At 43.3% G+C, this 20,425-nt stretch overlaps 1 protein-coding gene across 2 annotated transcripts in view; it reads right to left on the reverse strand.

Annotated features, from left to right (window-relative positions):
- Yaf2 (YY1 associated factor 2) overlaps positions 1-19,972 on the reverse strand; it is a 57,251-nt gene extending 37,279 nt beyond the window's left edge. Inside the window, exons 1-2 of one of the 2 annotated variants that reach the window (XM_031353367.1) lie at positions 19,773-19,972; positions 19,344-19,469 (exon numbers count right to left, since the gene is read on the reverse strand). In XM_031353367.1, coding sequence (XP_031209227.1) covers positions 19,344-19,469; positions 19,773-19,798 — 152 coding nt within the window. In that variant the 5' untranslated portion in view covers positions 19,799-19,972. The remainder of the gene's footprint in view (positions 1-19,343; positions 19,470-19,772) is intronic. The other variant, XM_031353362.1, reaches the window with a different exon arrangement.
- Positions 19,973-20,425: the final 453 nt, after the last annotated feature.

Genomic DNA, 20,425 nt, shown 5'->3' on the forward strand with positions numbered 1-20,425 from the left:
CCTCCTCCTTCTCTTCCTCCTCCTCCCCCTCCTCCTCCTCCTCCTCCTCCTCCTCCTCCTCGATGTACCAGGGCATCTTAGTGCCTTTAACTCCACACTGCAGTGAGGGCTTCAAGTCCTGCCCTAGTAGCACTAAATACAGATCACTTCAGTACTTTTACCATTATACTGTTGCTGAACATCCATCCCCTACCTTCCACATCTTTCTAAAGCTTCTTTTTGAAACAAGGTTTCATATAGTACAAGCTAGACTTGAACTTGATACTCCTACCTTCACCTCCAAAATTTTAGAATTATGGGTATATGTCACCACTCCCAGTATTTGCCATGTAGGGACTGAACCTAGGGCTTCATGAATGCTAAGCAAGCACTCTATCAACTGAGCTACCTACACCAGCCCACCTAGAGCCTTGTGGCTTCACTGTTCTTCATCCATGAAAAGAACTAAAGAAAGTTTTTAAGTTTTCCTGTCTCGCCGGGCAGTGGTGGTACATGCCTTTAATCCCAGCACTTGGGAGGTAGAGGCAGGCGGATTTCTGAGTTCAAGGCCAGCCTGGTCTACAGAGTGAGTTCCAGGACAGCCAGGGCTACACAGAGAAACCTTGTCTCAGAAAAAAAAAAAAAAGTTTTCCTGTCTATAAAATTAAAACTAAACTAATATAAAATCATTTCTCCACAGACACAAATTTAGATTATGAAGATCTTAGATTCTGATATTGTTATAAAGTATCTAGTATGTGGCACAAATATCAATGTCTCTTAGTAGCTTGCTAAAATATTTGCTAGATTCACACTTAATTTTATCATGCGCATTTCTCTTGGTAAATTATATCTATCTTCTAAGTTTAAAGTATAATAATCATGAATGATTTTATTTTTAAGTGCCCAATTCATGCAAACTGGATACTCCAGGCACGGGTGTACTCCAGTGTGTCACCCACACATTTGTCTTCACTGTGGTGACACTGATGCTGAGCACATGTCCAGGGCAGGCCCTCATCCAAGCAGGAAGGCTGAGCTTGCTGGGCTTTCCTCCTGCTTGCCATGTGGCCTGCTCCATCACAGGGGCTGTGCTCTTTCCAGAAGCTGGACACAGACAACAGGCAGCTAGTCTACCAAACTCAACTCTGCAAGCCTCTTCTCTTCGCCAAGTACTTACCTTCATGGATTTGTTACTGAAACAGACAGCAGATCTCCATTTTGAATTGTAATGTACAGATTAGGGTTGTTGTTTAGTTTTAGCTTGATTAAGATGGGGTTTCTCTATGTAGCTCTGGATATCCTGGGGCTCGCTCTGTAGACTAGCCAGGCTAGCCCTGGACTCAAGAGATCCATCTGCCTCCGCCTCCCACTAAATTAAAAGCATACACTACCACACCAGGCTCAGACCAATATTTTTAAGAGTCATCTTAATCAGTATTTTTAGTTAAATACTCTCCCTTAATGTCAAGTCACTGAAGAATGGGGAGCACAGTGCACAAAGAATTTACATGTATTTTTATGGATTACAAGAGCAATTATCTAAATATTTTTAGAGCTTAAAGACATCATTCCAAATAAAGCAATATCCAATTTTTATTTAAAGCAAACATTGACTCCATTTAGATATGTCTTCTAAACTTAAAATATAATTAAATTCATTTTAAAAATAAGAGCATTAAGCACATTCAAAATACTTGCACTTGGGAGAAGAAGCTTCATGTTGCTGGTGTTGCATAAACTAAAATGGAGTAGTTCTTTGTGTGTGGCGACAGGACTTGAACCAAGAATTCACATGTTAGGCAAATGTTTTCCCACTAAGCTATATGCCTTCCAAGTAGATTTTATTTCCAATTCTAGAGGTCAGGATGCTCTGCTCAAAAGTAGCTTCTCAAAACTCTATGATTATAATATGCATCCACCAAAAGCTACTCCTCAGTATTCAAAACAGAACCAAACATTTCATCAGTAAAAGTCACCTCACAGACTTAGTCTGACCTTAAAAAAAATAATTTAAATAAATAAATAAACGCCTAGATTCAAATGAGAAAATGACGTAGCTAAAGCCAGGTAGGCCGATCTCTATAAATTCAAGGCCAGCCTGGTCTACAAAGGAGTTTCAGGACATCCCCAGCTACACAGAAAGACTCGGTCTCAAAAAGAAAAAAACAACAACAAAGCCAGAAACAGAACAACAAACAGAAAAACAGAATGTGGTAGCTAGCTGGGCATGGTGAAGCACACTTATCCCAATAATCAAGATGCAGGAGGATCCTTTGTTTAAGACACTTGGGCTAGACAAATAAACTATCTCAAATAACGCAAACCCCAGGCGTGGTGGCTTTACCTGAAATCCCAGCACTCTTGAGGCCTAGGCAGAAGAATCACCACTAGTCTGAGGCCACTCTGAGCCATACAAGGAGTTTAAAGTCATTCTGGGCTTTTTATCTATATGGTAAGATACTATCAGGGAAAGAGAGTGGGGGTAGGGCAGAAGTAGCTCCACTGTAGAGTGTTTACCTAACATGCACAAAATTCTAGGTTCAAAGCCCAGCAGTACTCAAAATAAGAGGCTGAGTAGGATAAAGGCTGTCGGGGTGCTTGTCCACTGTGTGAAGCCTAGGACTGCACCTCTACCTATCTCTTATGTCTCTGTTTCTCTGTCTCTCTATCACATACATACACACACTCTGATAGTCACATTTATTTGTTTATTTATTTATTATATGTAAGTACACTGTAGTTGTCTTCAGACACACCAGAAGAGGTCATCCAATCTCATTGCAGATGGTTGTGAGCTACCATATGGTTGCTGGGATTTGAACTCAGGACCTCTGGAAGAGCAGTCAATACACTTAACCACTGAGCCATCATCTCTCCATCCCCATCACATTTTAACTACATAAACCATGATCAATATCATTCTAATACACAACTATAAGACCTATTAGATTTGCCTTAGTAATGGAAACTACCCAGACATTAAAATTTGCCAGAAACATTGTGAATTATTTCTATATCCCTATGTCTAATTTATAAGACAAGATCTTATAATGGCAGTTGCCAACAAATTCTGAAGTGAAAATATGAGGTTAGTCCATTTTCTTGAGTGACATTTCACAGCTAACTCATAAGCAACTTGTTAAAAGTGCAGGTGAGCTCCAGTCCCCAGTCCTGCTCAGCCCTCAACAACTTGCTTTACTTACATTCTGGGTTCCCACAATGACTAGAAAGTTTGAACTGTAAACTCTGGTGGGCCCTGAAATGACTGCAACTCAACTGGAAACTTGATTGCAGCTTTGTAACAGAAAGAGTAGACAAATAACAGGCACAATATTTAAATTACTTTAACTAGAGCTTATAGTCCTGCAATATTTTTCAAGTCAATACTTTCTTAATGATTATTTTTAGTTTTGGCACACTGGTGCTTTGCCCCCATGTATATAAGTACACTGAATGTGTGCCTGGTGCTCAGGGCAGTCTAAAAGGGGGGCTAGATATCTGAACTTGGAGTTACATATAGACGAGAGGTGCCATGTGGGTGCTGGAAATCAAACCCTGGTCCTAAGAGCAACAAATCCTCTAAACTACCTTCAAATCAATTCTACATAACAACCTCTAAAATACAACTGTGCATTTTCTGTGTAAAACAATGGCAAATTTTTTAATATACATTCAATATAGTCTGGTTAACAGTTCTAGTTACCATGACAACTAAGGCACAGTTCTGAGCACCTTTTTGCTTCCTTTAAAAGCGAAGTTAGTGCTGGGCAGTGGTGGTGCACACCTTTAATCCCAGCGCTAGGGAGGCAGAGGCAGGCAGATTTCTGAGTTTAAGGCCAGCCTGGTCTACAAAGTGAGTTCCAGGACAGCCAGGGCTACACAGAGAAACCCTGTCTCGAAAAAACCAAAAAGAAAAAAAAAAGCGAAGTTTAGTCCTTCTTTATTACCAATAAGCAACGTTTCAGTAATAATTCCTCTTTTATATTTTACCAGGCTTAATTCTAATCATTATTTTAAACTAATTCCACTCACTTGAGAAGTGCATATAAAAACTTCATAGACAGCTAAGTGAAAGTGTTTGCTGCTAAGCCTGATGATGTGAATTTCATCCCAAGAAACCACACAATAGAAATAAATCAAAAAAGAAAGAAAGGAAGGAAGGAAGGAAGGAAGAAACCAAGTCTAAAGTTATACTCTAAATCCTACACACAAACAAGTAAATACACAAATGCAATAAACGTGCACAAAGACTAAGAGTTTAATTCATTTGTAGAGTATTTGCCTGTTTTGTTCAAGATCTAGGTTCAATACATAACACTTTTTAAAAAATTAAACCACAAGAGATGGTTCCTCAGCTATCTTCCTATTTGAAATAGTAACCCTTGCAATCTTAACTATGCCTACTTTAGCTTAGATCCCTGAGCCTCAGGGTATCCCCTACCCTCCTTTCCAACTCTGCTGCCATGAACAGCAGCAGCTTCACACCAGCATTTCAAGATGGATGCATGTCACATCTCAGCAGCCTCACACCAGCATTTCAAGATGGATGCATGTCAGATCTCAGCTGCCTCACACCAGCATTTCAAGATGGACGCATGTCAGATCTCAGCTGCCTCATACCAGCATTTCAAGATGGACGCATGTCAGATCTCAGCAGAGGCTCGCTGATCTTCACAACTGAAGTCTCAGGTGGTCTCTGTATGGCTCATGCTCTAGACAACAGTTACTCACACAGAACCTGAATCTGACCCACTATGGCTGCAACTCTACAGATATACACACACACATATAATGTAGCTGTCTTCAGACACACTACACATGGTTCTGAGCCACCATGTGGTTGCTGGGAATTGAACTCAGGATCTCTGGAAGAGCAGTCAGTGCTCTTAACCACCGAGCCATCTCTCCAGCCCCCAATTGTCCATATTTTCAAAGTGACACTTCTTTACAATTAAAAAGAAGAAATTTGACACCAGAATCCACCCAAAGTTCTAGGGACATTAATTACATTACACTCTGGAACTACAAGTAAAACCTACATTTAAATGTATAGACTTATTCTTCCTACAAAAAAGTATAGTTTTAAATAATAAATATTACTAAATAATTATAGCATTCTTCTTTGGGCACTGAATCTAGCTAATAACTAATTTTATTCATCTTTCTACTTATTAATATTAATCCCATTTAACATAGATACAATTCAAAATTGTTGCAATTATCATGTAAAGCTGAGAACCCTTGATGTGGTAAATTAGTGTTACGTGTATATTCATTACATGTAAAGTCCTGGGAAAAGCACTTCATCCTGCTTCTGCAACTTTTTTTTTTTAAGATTTATTTATTTTATGTATATGAGTACACTATGGCTGTACAAATGGTTGTGAGCCTTCATGCGGTTGTTGGGAATTGAATTCAGGACCTCTGCTCCCGCCGGTCAATCCCACTTGCTCAGTCCCTGCTCTCTCGGGCCCAAAGATTTATTTATTTATTGTATGTAAGTACACTGTTGCTATCTTCAGACACACCAGGAGAGGGCATCAGATCTCATTATAGGTGGTTGTGAGCCACCATGTGGTTGCTGGGATCTGAACTCAGGACCTTCGGAAGAGCAGTCAGTGCTCTTACCCGCTGAGCCATCTCACCAGCCCCCAGTTTCTGCAACTCTTTACATTCTCCAGTGCTTCTTCCTCTTCAATGTTCCCTCCTCCAACTCTTCTATGCTTCTTTGTTCTGGAATTCTCACTGTCTAGCACTGGAGGGAGAGGGCTGGTGCATTCTCCATGGTCTTCTGGAGGCTCTCTCCTCATCTCTGCAGTCTGCTCCTCCTCATCTTCCTCACTCACTTCCTGGGCTTCCACTTAGTCACGCATGCCAACAATTACAATGGACTGAAGCCCCTCGCTCCTGAGCCTTGTCTACATACCTAGAGCACTGCACAGCTACCTTTCAGACTTTTCTAAGTAGCTAGTGTTTATCAAAGCTAAAGGTAAACTCTTGCCTTCCTGACACTTAACATCGAGGAATCTACTTATCCAATCATGTAAGTAAGCCAGACTCCATTTGTGAGTCCTTCTTCAACATAACCCAATTTTCTATCCCCATAACTATATCTAATTAACAACCGAGTCCTATAAGTCTTCCCCTGAACATCCTAAGTTCCATGCGCTTCCCTCTGCACTGGTAGTGCTTCTGCTCACCATACCACGACCAACTCTTCCTCGATGGCTACAACTACTTCTCCTAAATGGTCCTCTGTCATTAGGATTTAACCAGCAAGTGTGACTACGTCAGATTAAAACACTAGTATTATATGCTATTGATAGTGAAAGAAAACACTTTTTAAATGCTTAAAAATAAAATCACAGAAAATTAAGCTCTTTTATCTAGTAAAATGGGGGAAATAAGGTGTAACCCATGTAACTCAAAATGAAATGAAATAAATGTTCCTTAGAAAATAAGTGGAAGGGCTGGAGAGATAGCTCAGTGGTTAAGAGCACTGACTGCTCTCCCAAAGGTCCTGAGTTCAAATCCCAGCAACCACATGGTGGCTCACAACCATCCATAATGAGATCTGATGCCCTCTTCTGATGTGTCTGAAGACAGCTACAGTGTACTCATATACATAAAATAAATAAGTAAATCTTAAAAAAAAAAAAAAAAGCAAAGAAAGAAAAGAGAAAAGAGAATAAAGGCCTGTAGAGTTAGTTCAATGAAGTATCCCTAGTCCCTCCGTAAGGCAGACAGGCAGTGAGGATCTCCATGGACACTCTCTCTGCTGACATCACATCCTGCACCCACCCTTACTCAGCAGCAGGACGCCAGGTGGAGTGACCAGCAGGCTGCCGCTTTAGACCAACGATTCCCATAAGACACAGTGAAACAAAACCAACAGCCTTCCAAAACACAGTCATCACTTTAGCACAGAATGCTTTCAGATCAGCTGCTTAATAATACTTCAGCATACACTGCTAACATCCTACACTACTGGAAGTATTCTGGAATACTTCTTAGATAGTAAAATGCTAAATTTACTCTTCTGGTCAAGATACATATATGACAATCGATATCAGTATACCAGAAAATTCACTTATTCATATCTTTTTAAATTCATCCCTCCCCTAATACATACAGAAATAGGAGGAAAGGGAAGAGGGTAGGTAGATTAAAAACCAATGCTGAAGCAGTTAGGAGCTCCTGATTTACTCTGTTATGTTCTGCTTTTGTGGGTAAGCACACTAGAATCCAAGCTTTTACAGTCAAGACTATTACCGTATCAGCACTTACATATCTGATTGCTTGACCTAACACTGTTTAGTCATTACTTTCATTAAAACTGTGAGAAAAGTATTTTTATCATCTCCATCTTAAAAATGAGAAGAGCTAATACTCAAAAAAAGCCAGAAAATTGTAAAATAAAAACAAATCAGAAAATTTGCCACAGAAAAAGCAAACAATCAAACAAGCAAGCAAAACAATTCTGTCTTAGTTAAGGTTTCTATAGCTACAACAAAACATCATGACTAAAAGCGAGCTGGGGAAGAAAGGACTTATTCAGGTTGTATTTGCTGTTTATCTCCAAAGGAAGTTGGGACAGGAACTCAGACAGGGCAGAATCCAGGAGGCAGGAGCTGATGCAGAGGCCATTGAAGGGTTGGGGCTTACCAGCTTGCTTCATACGTCTTGCTCACCCTGCTTTCTTATACAACCCAGGGCCCCACCCACAAAAGGTTAACATTCGCCATTCATCACTGACTGAGAAAAAGCCTTCCAGCTGGATCTCATGGAGGCACTTCCTCAAGGGAGGCTCTTCCTTTCAGATGACTCTAGCTTGTGTCAGGCTGACACACAAATTCAGCCAATACATATTTAAATACAAGAGAAGAGCTCCAGAGTCTACACTTTATAAACACCATGCAGCTAACTGCAGAGAATTCTTCAAGTTCAGGTTCACTAAGTTTGACTTTTCATTATTTTACTGGAGACATGTAAAAATTGTAAAAAGAAAAAGTATGCATGTTACCAAAGCCTCAACATCCTCTCAACAGCCTGAACTACCCCTGGGCACAGCTGGACACAGCTGGACACAGCTGGACACAGCTGGACACAGTCTCCCTGCTGCTTACAAGGCCTGCTAAGACTGCTGCTAAGAGGTAAGAAAGTCCTATGTGAGCTGGGCATGAGCACGTGCAGAGACCTTTAATCTCAGTACTTTGAGAGGCAGGAACTGGCAGATCTCTGAGTTTGAGGCCAGACTGGTCTATAGGTTTACAGAGTGAAGAGTCAGGCCTACACAGAGAAACCCTGTCCTGAAAAGCAAAAACAAACAAACAAAAAAGTATTATGTGGGCCGGTTGTTGTTGTTGGTAGTGGTGGTGGTGGCGGCAGCGGCGCATGCCTTTAATCCCAGCAATTGGGAGGCAGAGGCAGGCGGATTTCTGAGTTCGAGGCCAGCCTGGTCTACAGAGTGAGTTCCAGGACAGCCAGGGCTACACAGAGAAACCCTGTATCAAAAAACTTAAAAAAAAAAAAAAAAAAGTATTATATGTCAGGCACTGACATAGCCCAAAAAAGTGATCATGCTTTATTTAAAATAAATGGCTGTGACTGGTCCAAACACTCCTCTTCCCTCAGCTTCCCACATGCTAGCATTACAGACATGTACCTTCATGTCCTATTTATAGGAAGTATGTTTTATGTTACATGTTAATAAGATGCACAGCTACATCTAGGTATGAAGAAAATTACAAGAAATCCTTAAATGCTTGGTAAGGAGTTTGAATTCTACCTCAGCTAGACAGAAATGGTCCTGGACCTCCAGGTACTTTAATCTCAAATTCACCAGCTACTGGCCTGGCCTATCTCCCTACCAGCACCGTCACCACCAGCAGATTAGACTAAACCCTGAAGTCCAAAGACAAAGAGCACAAGAAAACAGAAATAGTAAAGACCTCACTCATTCCAGCAGATTCTAAGCACTGCCTCTGAGTTCTTTAGGACAACACTACAAAACTCTTCCAAATGTAGCTGAAATCCCAAAGGGGCGTGCAAGCAACAGTGGCCTCAACTTACTTAAGAAACTGAACAACAAAATCCTACTACAAACCTCCTGATAGTCTTCTTCACTCTGCAGACTGCCTGAGCCCTCTGAGGGTATCAAGCAATCATAACTAGTCTGTCCCAGGAAATGAGCATGCATTCTGGAGGTTCTTTAGAGATTCCCTTCAACTCCTAAAACTCTAGTCTACAATTTTTTAAAACAAACAATATCATCAAATATCTACAGAATCTTTTGAAGCAGATGACTGTCAGTTACAGAACAGTTTACGTAACAACAGAAAGAATAAAAATCTAAGAATCAAACACTGTAGATGTTCAACAAGTATTTGATTAGGTGAATATTTTACTTAAAAACCACAATGAAGCCAGGCAGTGGTGGTGCATGCCTTTAATCCCAGCACTTGGGAGGCAGAGGCAGGCAAATTTCTAAGTTCTAGGCCAGCCTGGTCTACAGAATTACAGGACAGCCAGGGCTACACAGAGAAACCCTGTCTGGAAAACAACAGCAACAACAAAAAACAAAAACAAAAACAAAAAAAAAACAAAAAAAAAAACCACAGTGATATAACATTTCATTACAAGCTTTAAATGGAGTAATTTAAGGGAAACTGATTTTTAAACCAAAGGTTCAAGTATTCAATGAACCCTTTGGTTTACATCTTCAAATGACAGCTTGACACTTGAACATTAACACTCCCACTAAGTGTAGTGGCACTCTAATTAATCCTGAAGAAAGGAGAAACAAGCAAAGTCTTAGCAAGCTAGTTTGAGAAACTCTCTCCCAAAGAAGAAAGAGTGAGCCAAGCAAGCAGAGTCAGCCAGCCTGGCTGTAGCTCTGGATCTGATACTGTGACTAAATGGTCACTCCTCCTTCCCAGACACGTAGTGAAGACTGGCAAATGGAAGGCTACATAGGAACAGACTGTTCTTAGTGTCCAAGGTAAAGTACCAGTTAGTAGTAGAAATGCTTTGACTGGATTCCTACTGCCAGAACCACTATTGCTCACTAGAAACTAACCTGGCAAGAGCTGTTCAACTCTCTCCCTGAACAGTAAACATCACTGCTTACTGCTTACGCTGCATGCTTTGCCCGTGTGCATGTACGTGCAGCATGTTAGGACTTAGTGCCAGGAAAGGTCGGAAATGGACATCAGATTCCCTAGAACTGAGTTACAGACCTTTGTAAACCACCATGTGGGTGCCACTCAAAAGCATGGATGGCACCATTTGTGTTGTGCTAGTTTCTAGGGGAAGTGCCCATAACCATATTGTACACTTGTGAGCCTCTGGAAAGCTTTAATGATGACATAAAGGATAAACAAGATTTATCTACAAACAGATTTCACTTGTGGGACCGGGAGTACCCCAGAGTATCCTATGTATCCCCACCATTACCCACCCTCAGGGAGCACAAACTGTTCTCACAGCTTGGGAACCTTTCAACAGCTAGTGTAGCCAATGAGAAAGCAACTGCCAGCACCTCCTACTTACACCTTAATGGCAAGCAAAAGCTCAGCTCCTGAGGCACTAGAGCTAGCCCTCCCCAGCCCCTGGGAGTGAGAAATGGGACAAGTCAGTCAGCTTCAGGCGCCAACCTGATACACCTGGAGGGAGGGAACTGCAATTAAGGACTTGCCTCTATCAGAGTGGCCTGTGGGCATGTTTGTGGGGTATTTTCTTACCTGCTAACTGACATCAGAGGGCCCAGCCCACAGTGGGCAGTGCCATCCCTGGGCAGAGGGCCTGGGTTCCAGCAGGAGTGGCAGAGCAAGACCAAGGGGACCAGCCTCAAGCAGCAGTCTCCTGAGGTGAAGCCCCTGCTCCCGGTTACTCAGTGACAGACTGTGAGGCGTAGTAATACCTCCTCCCAAGCTGCTTTAGGTCAGTTTTCTGAGCAACTGAAAAGCAGTCAGGGATGAGGATCAGAGATGCACAGCCACAACTGTGGATTGCAGACAAACAAGCAGTGTTACAGAAGGATCCATCTGCCCTATCAAGGAACTGGTGGGAGTGACAGGAGCCTTCCTGCTGACTGGACCCGCTGCCAATGCTTTCCTCCTAGTGGGAGCACTCTTAGCACCAGAGACCCACCAGCACTTGCCTCACCTCAGTTACAGAAAGCTAACCTTGAATGTCACATGAATTTAGAGAAGCATTTTGAAAATAAGAGCAACTAAAAGCACAAATAAAATCAATTCCCTTAAAGTACATGGCCCAAGGACACTACAAAATTCTTGAGTTTATGGCTAAGTCAGGTGCCAATAACAGCCAACAGGATGACAGAAAAAAAAAATCCTACATGCCTATAAATGTTAAAACAATGGTAAAAAAAAAAAAAAAAAAAAAAAACCTGTATGAAGGGACACTGCATGTATGGAAAACAAAAAACAAAAAAAACTTCTCTAGAAGCCTTATGGTTACTGAACGAGCATTGGTTCCAGGCCATGGAGAACTGAGGCAGGGCTAGTTCAAAGCATCCTTCCTACTAGCTTCCATCTGTAGTAGAAGAGGGAGTATGAAGGCTGATGAAGAACTGTTGCCAATGGCCTTATTCAGCATGTACCCTTCATGTTAAGGACATCAGTATGCCAGGCAAGATGTGCCCACTGGTGGCACATCAGTACCATGACTGGAATGAGCATATGCACTACCTTCCACTGGAGACCTGGTCCACTGGAAGGAACTCATGACTGAAAGCATTTATCAGGCAGGATGAGCGCTGGAGGCTGGGAGGTCACAGAGAATGCTGGAGACCTTACTCCTGTCTTTTGCTAAATGGGTATGACATGAGATGAATGGATGAATGTTGAGGAACTCTCTTCTCCATCATATCCATTTAGGAACACCTATCAAACTACCTTTTATTGGTTATTCCTTATTCCCATGGTTATTACTATAGTTGGTTTTGGCCCAACAAGCTTAATTTTATAGGGCCAATAATTACTGCAGACTCATGACCAGTCAAAGCGCCAAAGATAAGTGACTCTTACCATGGGCAATAGCACAATGCTCAACCCTATATAAGAGAAAATAATCTCACATCAAGGCTCAGGGATCATGTGGAAAAAGAACCACAAAAAATGAAAAAGAGCTAGAGAACAGACTGCAATGTTGAGGAACTCTATTCTCCAGCCACTGCCATCTGGAAATCAGTGTGGCTACACAAGACATTTCCTAACTGCAAGGAGAGAAAATACAGGCGTGTAAGAAGGTACACAAGTCACCCCCTTCTCCTCTATGAAATATACAAACTGGCAGAATGAAGACTCTCTGTGGATAGTGCATGCTCCTCTTCTAAGCATCCCCAGTTAAACTTACTGGCTCACAAGCTGCTGTGGGGCAGAACTGTTTCTTGGTCTGTCTCTGCCTCCCTACCTGAGGCACACAGAAATAGTACTGCCTCCCTACCTGAGGCACATAGAAATAGTACTGCCTCCCTACCTGAGGCACATAGAAATAGTACTGCCGCCAGGCAGTGGTGGCACACGCCTTTAATCCCAGCACTTGGGAGGCAGAGGCAGGTGGATTTCTGAGTTCGAGGCCAGCCTGGTCTACAGAGTGAGTTCCAGGACAGCCAAGGCTACACAGAAAAACCCTGTCTCAAAAAGACAAACAAACAAACAAACAAAAAAAAACAAAAACAAACAAACAAAAAAGAAATAGTACTGCCCAGGAACTGCCCAGAACACCTGAGCACCGGCCCTTCCACCTCATCATTTATTCAGAAACCACTTTTTTTAAACATACAAGGACCAATATTATGTAGGATTTTAAAAAGATGTATGCAGTATTTTGAGAAAGAAAGCAATTGATCTAATATCTCAGGAAAGAAATGACACAGGATTGCGAACTGTAACTACAGAAACTAGACAAAGGACCTGAGACAATCCATGAAAGACTGTACATGATGAATCCCAATAAATTAGGGTCATAGTTGAGACAATGATGGTGTCTAGCTTAGGTAAGAGAGAAGATTCTGTCACATCCAGGAGAAGGAACATAGAAAAGTCAGATATGACTAGGCAAAAATTAATTTCAGAGACTTACTAGGAAAAAAAGTGTTTGTGACATCAAGGAAAGAATAGTTTCATTCAAAAACAATAGCCACCAACAAAGACCAAGAAGGTGACACTGGAAGAAGACTGAAATCAAGTCAACAAGGTTTAGCAATAAGGTAGGCCGTCAGTTATCAGATTATCAGATTAAATAAAGAAGAGAAAGAATATCTGATCAAGTCAGCCCAAGCCTGTAAAACTGGAGCCTAGCAGTTCACAGTTTTTGGTCTCAAGATCTCACATGCCTATGTGGTTTTTGTGAAGATTTAAATTTATTTTTATTGTGTGTATATTAGTGTTTGTCTGTATGTGTGTATATGCACCACATGCATACAATACCCACAGAGAGAGGTCTTCAGATCGCCCTGAGACGGGAGAGATGGATAGTTATAAGCAGCCATGTAGGTTCTAGGGATTGAACCATGATCCTCTGGAAGAGTAGCCAGTGTTCTTAACCTCGGAGACATCTCTCCAGCCTCTGTTTAAGTGTTCTCATCTATGTATACTGTACTAGAAATAAAAACTCTGAGACCACAGCCTAGACCACAGCCTAGGGGCAAAACATTGCTCTACTACTCATGAGGCCTTGTATTCCACTGCAGAAACTACACACACATATAATATATATTTGCTAGTTCATTTTAAAACACATCACATTTTAGTTAAATGATATATTCCCTATAAGAGGGGGGGAAATCTCTGCATTTTCCAAAATACAATAACTTTATGTACAGTGCTTTTTTTCCAAGCTTCCCAAATCTTAACCAAAGTTGTTCTGTTATACCTATTTATGCATTTAATTTTTTGTACTATGTTATGTTAGCCCAAAAATATGAAGTATACTTAGACTCCAAAGTATGAAGTATGCTTAGACTCCAATAGGTATGATAAAAAAGAAAGGGGTTTGTTTTTCTTTTTGCAAAGACAGTGTCTTACATTGCAGCCCAGGCTGACCTGAAACTTGCAAAATGCCTGCCTCTACTTCCAAGGCACTAGAACGACAAGCACATGCCCCACACCCCAGCTCCAATGGTCCTTCACATAATTATGGATCTTCTTACCGAGTAGTCATTTCTTAAAGTTTAGCTACAATGTAAAACCTAAAACCACATCAACTAAATTTTCAAGATATTTCCTTAAAAACTTTTGTTTTGTACTTTGATTATCTATGCATGGCTCTTTAACAGCACATACTGCATTGATTATCAGGAAATAACAGCTCACTAAATTATACAAATGTGGAGACACTTCAAGAAAATATCAGAAAGTACATTCACTAGTATCAACACCAATCTTACCAGAAAAAAAATATATGGAGAAAAGCAGAAAGTAGTACATACGAAAATCAGATGAGAAGCACAAAGCTCATTACTCTGATTATGGGTTTTCAAAAGTATAGTTTTCACTTGACTTAAATTACTGATAAAAATACTGTCAAATTTTCTCTTAGAAGTGACAGGCTTAACTGAATTTACTTTCAGAAAATATGTATGAAAGATTTACAACAGAATAATTATGGCTTTCCAGGTAGCCTTTCAAGTGAAAACAATGTTTTGTGAAATGAAGACAGCCAATTCGACATGAGCCAGAGGCAGCCCAAGTGTCTCGCGCTTGCCACCACCCCACTGCACGTGGCCTTCAGCACAAGTGCTCTGTATGCACTTCCCCTTTCGTCAGACTACTAAGAGCAAAGACTTAACCAAACCAGCCTTGTTCCCTGCTTCCCAAGGCCCCTTGGGTGACACTGTCACTGGGGTAGACTTTTACCAGGCAGGGAAGGGCCCGCTGAAATGCTGGCAGCAGGGAAGGGCCCGCTGAAATGCTGGCAGCAGGGAAGGGCCCGCTGAAATGCTGGCAGCAGCGCCTCTGCTCTGACGCACACTACATGGACACTTACTTCCCACAGCCTCGGCACACAGTCAGCAATGAAAAGAACAACTGGGCATCACTAACAACCTGGACACTGCACCAGTGCTCAGAGCTCCCAAGTTCCTCCTTTGACATTCTGAAATTGTCACTAGATACTACCCAAACACTAATCGCCCTCACAAGCTCCCTGTAAACAGTGAACCCAAGACAGAGGATAAACCCTCAAGAGCAAGTCCCTAAAACACAAGTACAACTGTTCTTCAAGTGCTGGGGGATCAAGACTGTGCATTTCAAAGGAAAGCCCAGACAATTACACCACCCTTGTTTTGCCTCTCTTATTTCTATAGCTAGTATCTAGAAGAACTGGTGCCAAACCTCAAATAAACAGAAAGCCACTGTGACAGGTAGCAGGTACACTGTAAAGATATTCACCTAGTAATAGCTGGCTGCGTATGGCTTCTTCAAAATGTGTACTTTAGAATTTATTCCTACTTTACAGAAAGTGAAATAATGTGTTACCATTAATCAGCTCCTAACCATAATACTGTGCTATCTATAAACTGTACATATATTTTAATAGGGAACTGTCATCTCTTCAGCTCACACTAAAGATGAATAAAAGCAGCTCATAAAGAATTTATTTTTATTTATCATTTATGTGTATGAGTATTTTGCCTGCACTTATGTCTATATACCATGTATGTGCCTGTTACTGGCAGAGTCCAGAAGAGGCCATCACAGCCCATATGACTGGAATTATTGCCAGTTGAGAGCTGCCACATGAGTGTTAGGAATGGAACCCAGGAGCCGAAAGAGCACCTGGTGCCCTTAGCCAATGACCCACGTTTCCTGCCCCTCACTTATAAAACTGTATATATGCCAAAGTGTTTCTCATCCATAAAAAAATTACCAAAAGCAAAGCAGCACAAAATGTCCTCACTACACTGAGCACCTAGCTCAGACTTTGTATAACCAAATATACTAAAGAAACCTTGTTGAATGCTAAAGTAGTTCAAATGAGGTATAAGCCTGTTACCAGACTCACCTACCATAAAAACTAACACCTTTTCTACCGTGACGTCTTTCCATTATCTCCCCGAATGGACCCAGGGAGAAACCTATCATTAAAAACTACATAACCTGTTATGCTTGAACATCTGAATGACTAGAAGAACTTACCGGCTCTCATTCAGATCACACTTCAAAACCAAAGCTAACAGTGTTGTCACCTTTATTTATAACTATATGCTATCCAAACTAAGCAAGAAAGTAATTTCCTATTCCCACATGAAGATACTCATCTTAATTCAATCATCCAACAATTAATGCCTTCACAGGCAATACTAAATATATCCCTTTCTATGACACTGAACAGTTTATTTCCTAAAGTCTTACATTATTATACTTACTGAATATAAAACAAAAGCCAGCTATAAAGGAGACTAGGCAGCACCTCTGACAATGTTTTCATTCTATTGTTTTTATCTTGTTTTATTTTGTTTTGCTTTTTAAAATATTCCCTGTCTGGAGTGGCTCATACCTGTAATTCCAGCACTCAGGAGGCTATGGCAAGAACACTGTATGTTCAAGGTTAGCCTGAACTACAGGGCAAGGCTGGCTCAAAAGAATCCTGGGTTGTTTGTTTGTTTTGTGAGTGGGGGGTGTCATTTTGTTTTACATTTATCATTGTTTCTCATAAAAGCACAATATAGAAACTTAATATCTTTGAAGTAAACTGTTTATGGTCTAGATTTTTTTAAAGGATTAATCGAATTTAAACTAAAGCCATCAAATACAAAATGAAATTCAATGATAAAAATGTCATAAATTTATAGGATGTAATTTATTAACTGAGAAATTAAAGCTATGTCCAGTGACATTTTATTGTGGCATCCACCATATGAATAGAGCCTCATTCTGCAGAATGACATGACCTACCACACAGGTGCAGCCAAAGAATATAATCATCTGCTCCAATCAGAGCGCCTGCATCAGGTGCTTCAACTAAAAATTACATATCCGTATGTACACATATGTAATTATACATCCATTCCAGTAAAACAGTTAAAGAAATACTATGAACCCATCTTCCATAAAGAAGAAAAGGTTTCAGACATCTAGAATAGCTTAGGCTTGGCTTCATGTTTGGCAACTAAAACAGATTAGTTCAGAGGTCGATGTGACCCAAGAGATCCAAATGCTGGCTGTGGTCACACAAACAAGTCATTAGCACACTGTAGCCTGTGTGCTACAGCTGCTGCCCTCCTGCTCGCCAGCCTTTACATGCTATCTGCTAATCAACACGCCAACTGGGGGAATAATGTCTCCCAACGACTCCACTCCTGCCTTCCATCTGTGTTCCGAGGCCTTCATCCTGTCTTCCTGTCATTCCTAAGGAAACACTCTGCATGTAGCCAGCATCTACTTATTAACAACGGCCTGCTCTACTGTTCTATCCAAACACGGATTTCACGCAATTTCAGAAAAAGCAGAAGGAAACGTAACAGACAGAGAGAAATTAGAGCTCCTATGGTTAAAGAGACAACTCCGAGAGAGGAAGAAGCTGAGAGGGTCACACTGCAGAACACTTACTTTTAGGAACAGAGTGTCCCTTAGACTTCTGGTGAGTGGCCCAGAGCCTCTTCAGTTTCAATCCAAATGACAATGCTTCTCTGAGTCCTCCTCAAGTAATGTTTCCACCACTAAAAATTGGATCTACAAGAGCTCAGATATACTGGTAAAAAAAAAAAAAAATGTCAGGGGCCTACAGGTGGCCTCTGGTCTCTTTACTGCAGGCCCAGTTCTGTGTGGGCCAACTCCCCTGTGTTCCATGGGCCAGAACTCGGCCTGGTGCTTCTCTTCTGAGTATCACCACCTACTCTACGTCTTGGGGCTCCTCTAACCCCAAGGCTGGCTGTGGAGTGACACCGGCTTCCCCCTATCCTTGCTGTCCCTGCAAATAAACAAATAGGCTCTTCTAATCCAGTGTTCTTCTAAAAGTATGAGAGAAGAGAAGGAAAAACAAAAGCAAAAAAAAACCCCACAAAAGCTGCAATATAGTGGCAGAGCTTAGGATTGTAGTAACTGTCTCTACTTCAAAACGCCTGTCTCAAAAAAAAAGTCAAATGATCTTCATATTGCTCATTTACAAATACATATACACTAAGCCATTCCCATCCTTATATAGACATATATACATTGTGCTTTTCAAAACACTTAAAAGGTGAGTCCAAAAATAGCAAGTAGTGTCTCTTTATAGAATCTTTCCTTGAACTTAAAAGGTATTTAAAACCTTGTTTTTTAATAGATACCCAGAAATGCTGAAAATATATTCAATGTAAATGAGAATTCGCAGTAAAAAACTACTGAAATTTATAAGACAGGCATGTCAAAAGCAACCAATATTGTAGAAGCAATAAAACCCTGACATGTCTCTACACTTACAATGTTAGTAAGATTCTATACACTAAATTTAAAAATCAGGATACCTCATTTTTAGAAATAACTTTGACTACTTAGAATATCAAAATTATAGACGCCCTCTGTTGCAAACAGAAAATTCCCCAGGTTCTGTGATAATTTACATTTTAATAGGCTTCACAGTAGCAAAATAAATACCTTACTTGAATATTGCTACAAATCACAGGACTCTCAGAAGTGGATTGAAAGGCTGCCTTCCTGCAACTGAACCATAACCAAGTGGAGAGAGATCAAGAATGTCACTGACTTTCAATTTCTAGATTTATCTCTTTTAAATGTTTTTTTTTTTTAAAGACAACTATAATACTATATATGTCTACCATACAACAAACAAACTTAGGGCTGGAAACAGACAAAGATCATGTAATCTCGTTTGCGTAAAGCTATCCAGGCACTCGAGTCAAAAACTGCGTGGCTGGGCTCACCTCCCAACTACTTAATTGTAAAATATTACAGAAATGGAACAAAAACCAGACGCAAAACCTGGGCCTGACCCTTCCGGACATCCGTTCCGAAGAAAGTTTGATCTGTTCCGAGCCTAGAGCTGAGACTTTTTCCCCAGGGGGACCGAATGACACCGCGGCCTTTCCTCCGTCCCCTCCCCCTTCCCGCCCCCGCCCCCTCCCCGCACACCAACACCACAATGCGGCCAACGTCTCCGCGCCCGGCTGGGGAGTGGGGCACATCACCGGCCGCGCACGGAACGGCCGCGGTCAGCGAGCCCCTTCCGTAATTCATCCTCCGCGGCAGGCTTCGCGGCCGCAGCCACCGCCGCCCCCGACCCCTCGCCGCCGCCGGCCGCGGCTCAGCCGGGTCGCGCCCCACCGCGGCCGCCGCCAGGCTGGCCGCCCCGCCGCCCCGCGTCGCGCGGGGGTTCCGCGGGCGCGCCGGACTCACCGGGTGGAGGTGCCCTTCCGCACATCGCACATCATGCACTTGAAGGCCTCGGCGCCGTTCCGGAAGGTGCAGACGCTGCAGTCCCAGTAGCCCTCATCCGAGGCGGGCTTCGGCTGCCGCTTCGGCCTGCAGGACACAACCGGACACGACGCAGCGCGGGGTCAGCGGCAGGCCGCGCCCGGCCCCGCGCCCCGCCCCGCCCGGCCCGCGACCCCCGCCCCGCCCGCCCGCCCGCCTGCACGCCCGCCCGGCGCCGCGCGGGGGAGGGGAGCGCGGCCGCTGACCCCGGCCGCCATCGCGGCCCATTGTGGGCAGCCGCGCGCGGCGCCGCACCCCCTCTCCCCACACACTCGCGCGCCCCGCGCCGCGCCGCCCCGCGCCGCGCCACCGGGCCCCGGGCCGCGGGCGCTCCGCCGGCGGGCGCCCTACCTGGTGGGGCTCTTCTTGTCGCCCATGCTCGCTGCCGACGCGCGCGAGGCCGCGGCCGGTCTGTCAGCGCCGAGGCGAGCGGCCGGCGGAAGCGCGGAGCCGAGGGGGCGGGGAAGGCCGCGCCGCGAGCTGCAGCCGCCGCCGCCGCCGCCGCCGCCGGATCCCACGCAGCCTCCAGCTGTCGGGGAAACTCCTGCCCGCGCGCACGTGACCCGCGCCGGCCAACCAGCGGCCGCGCCCGAGACTTCAAACGCGGGGAGCGCGGCCCGGCACGGGCGGCGAGTTCGCGGCGCCGCCTCCCCCACACCCGCCCGCTCGGCCGCCCGCTGGCCGCCCGGAGCTCTCGGGCCGTGGCTCGCACGCCCCGAAGGGCACGGTGGTAGACGCCCGCAGACACGCGTGCGCCCGGGCGCAGCGGGGACTGTCATCCTTTAGGGCGGAAGGGGGGGAGGGAAACGACCCAGAGGCTCGGGAAAGGTTCGGTGCCCTGCTCCAGCTTACATAATTCAAACGTGACGAAACCAGGGTCTGATCCTGTTTTAATTCCAGAGGCGGCGTCCTCTTGGCCTCACGGGGCTCTGCAGTGGCTTGTTATAAAACGGACGCTAGTAAGACTTGGGAAGGCAAAACGAGGTTGCTTGTGCACCTGGACA

This window comes from Mastomys coucha, unplaced genomic scaffold (assembly GCF_008632895.1).
Source record: "Mastomys coucha isolate ucsf_1 unplaced genomic scaffold, UCSF_Mcou_1 pScaffold11, whole genome shotgun sequence".
In the NCBI taxonomy this organism is placed as follows: domain Eukaryota; kingdom Metazoa; phylum Chordata; class Mammalia; order Rodentia; family Muridae; genus Mastomys; species Mastomys coucha.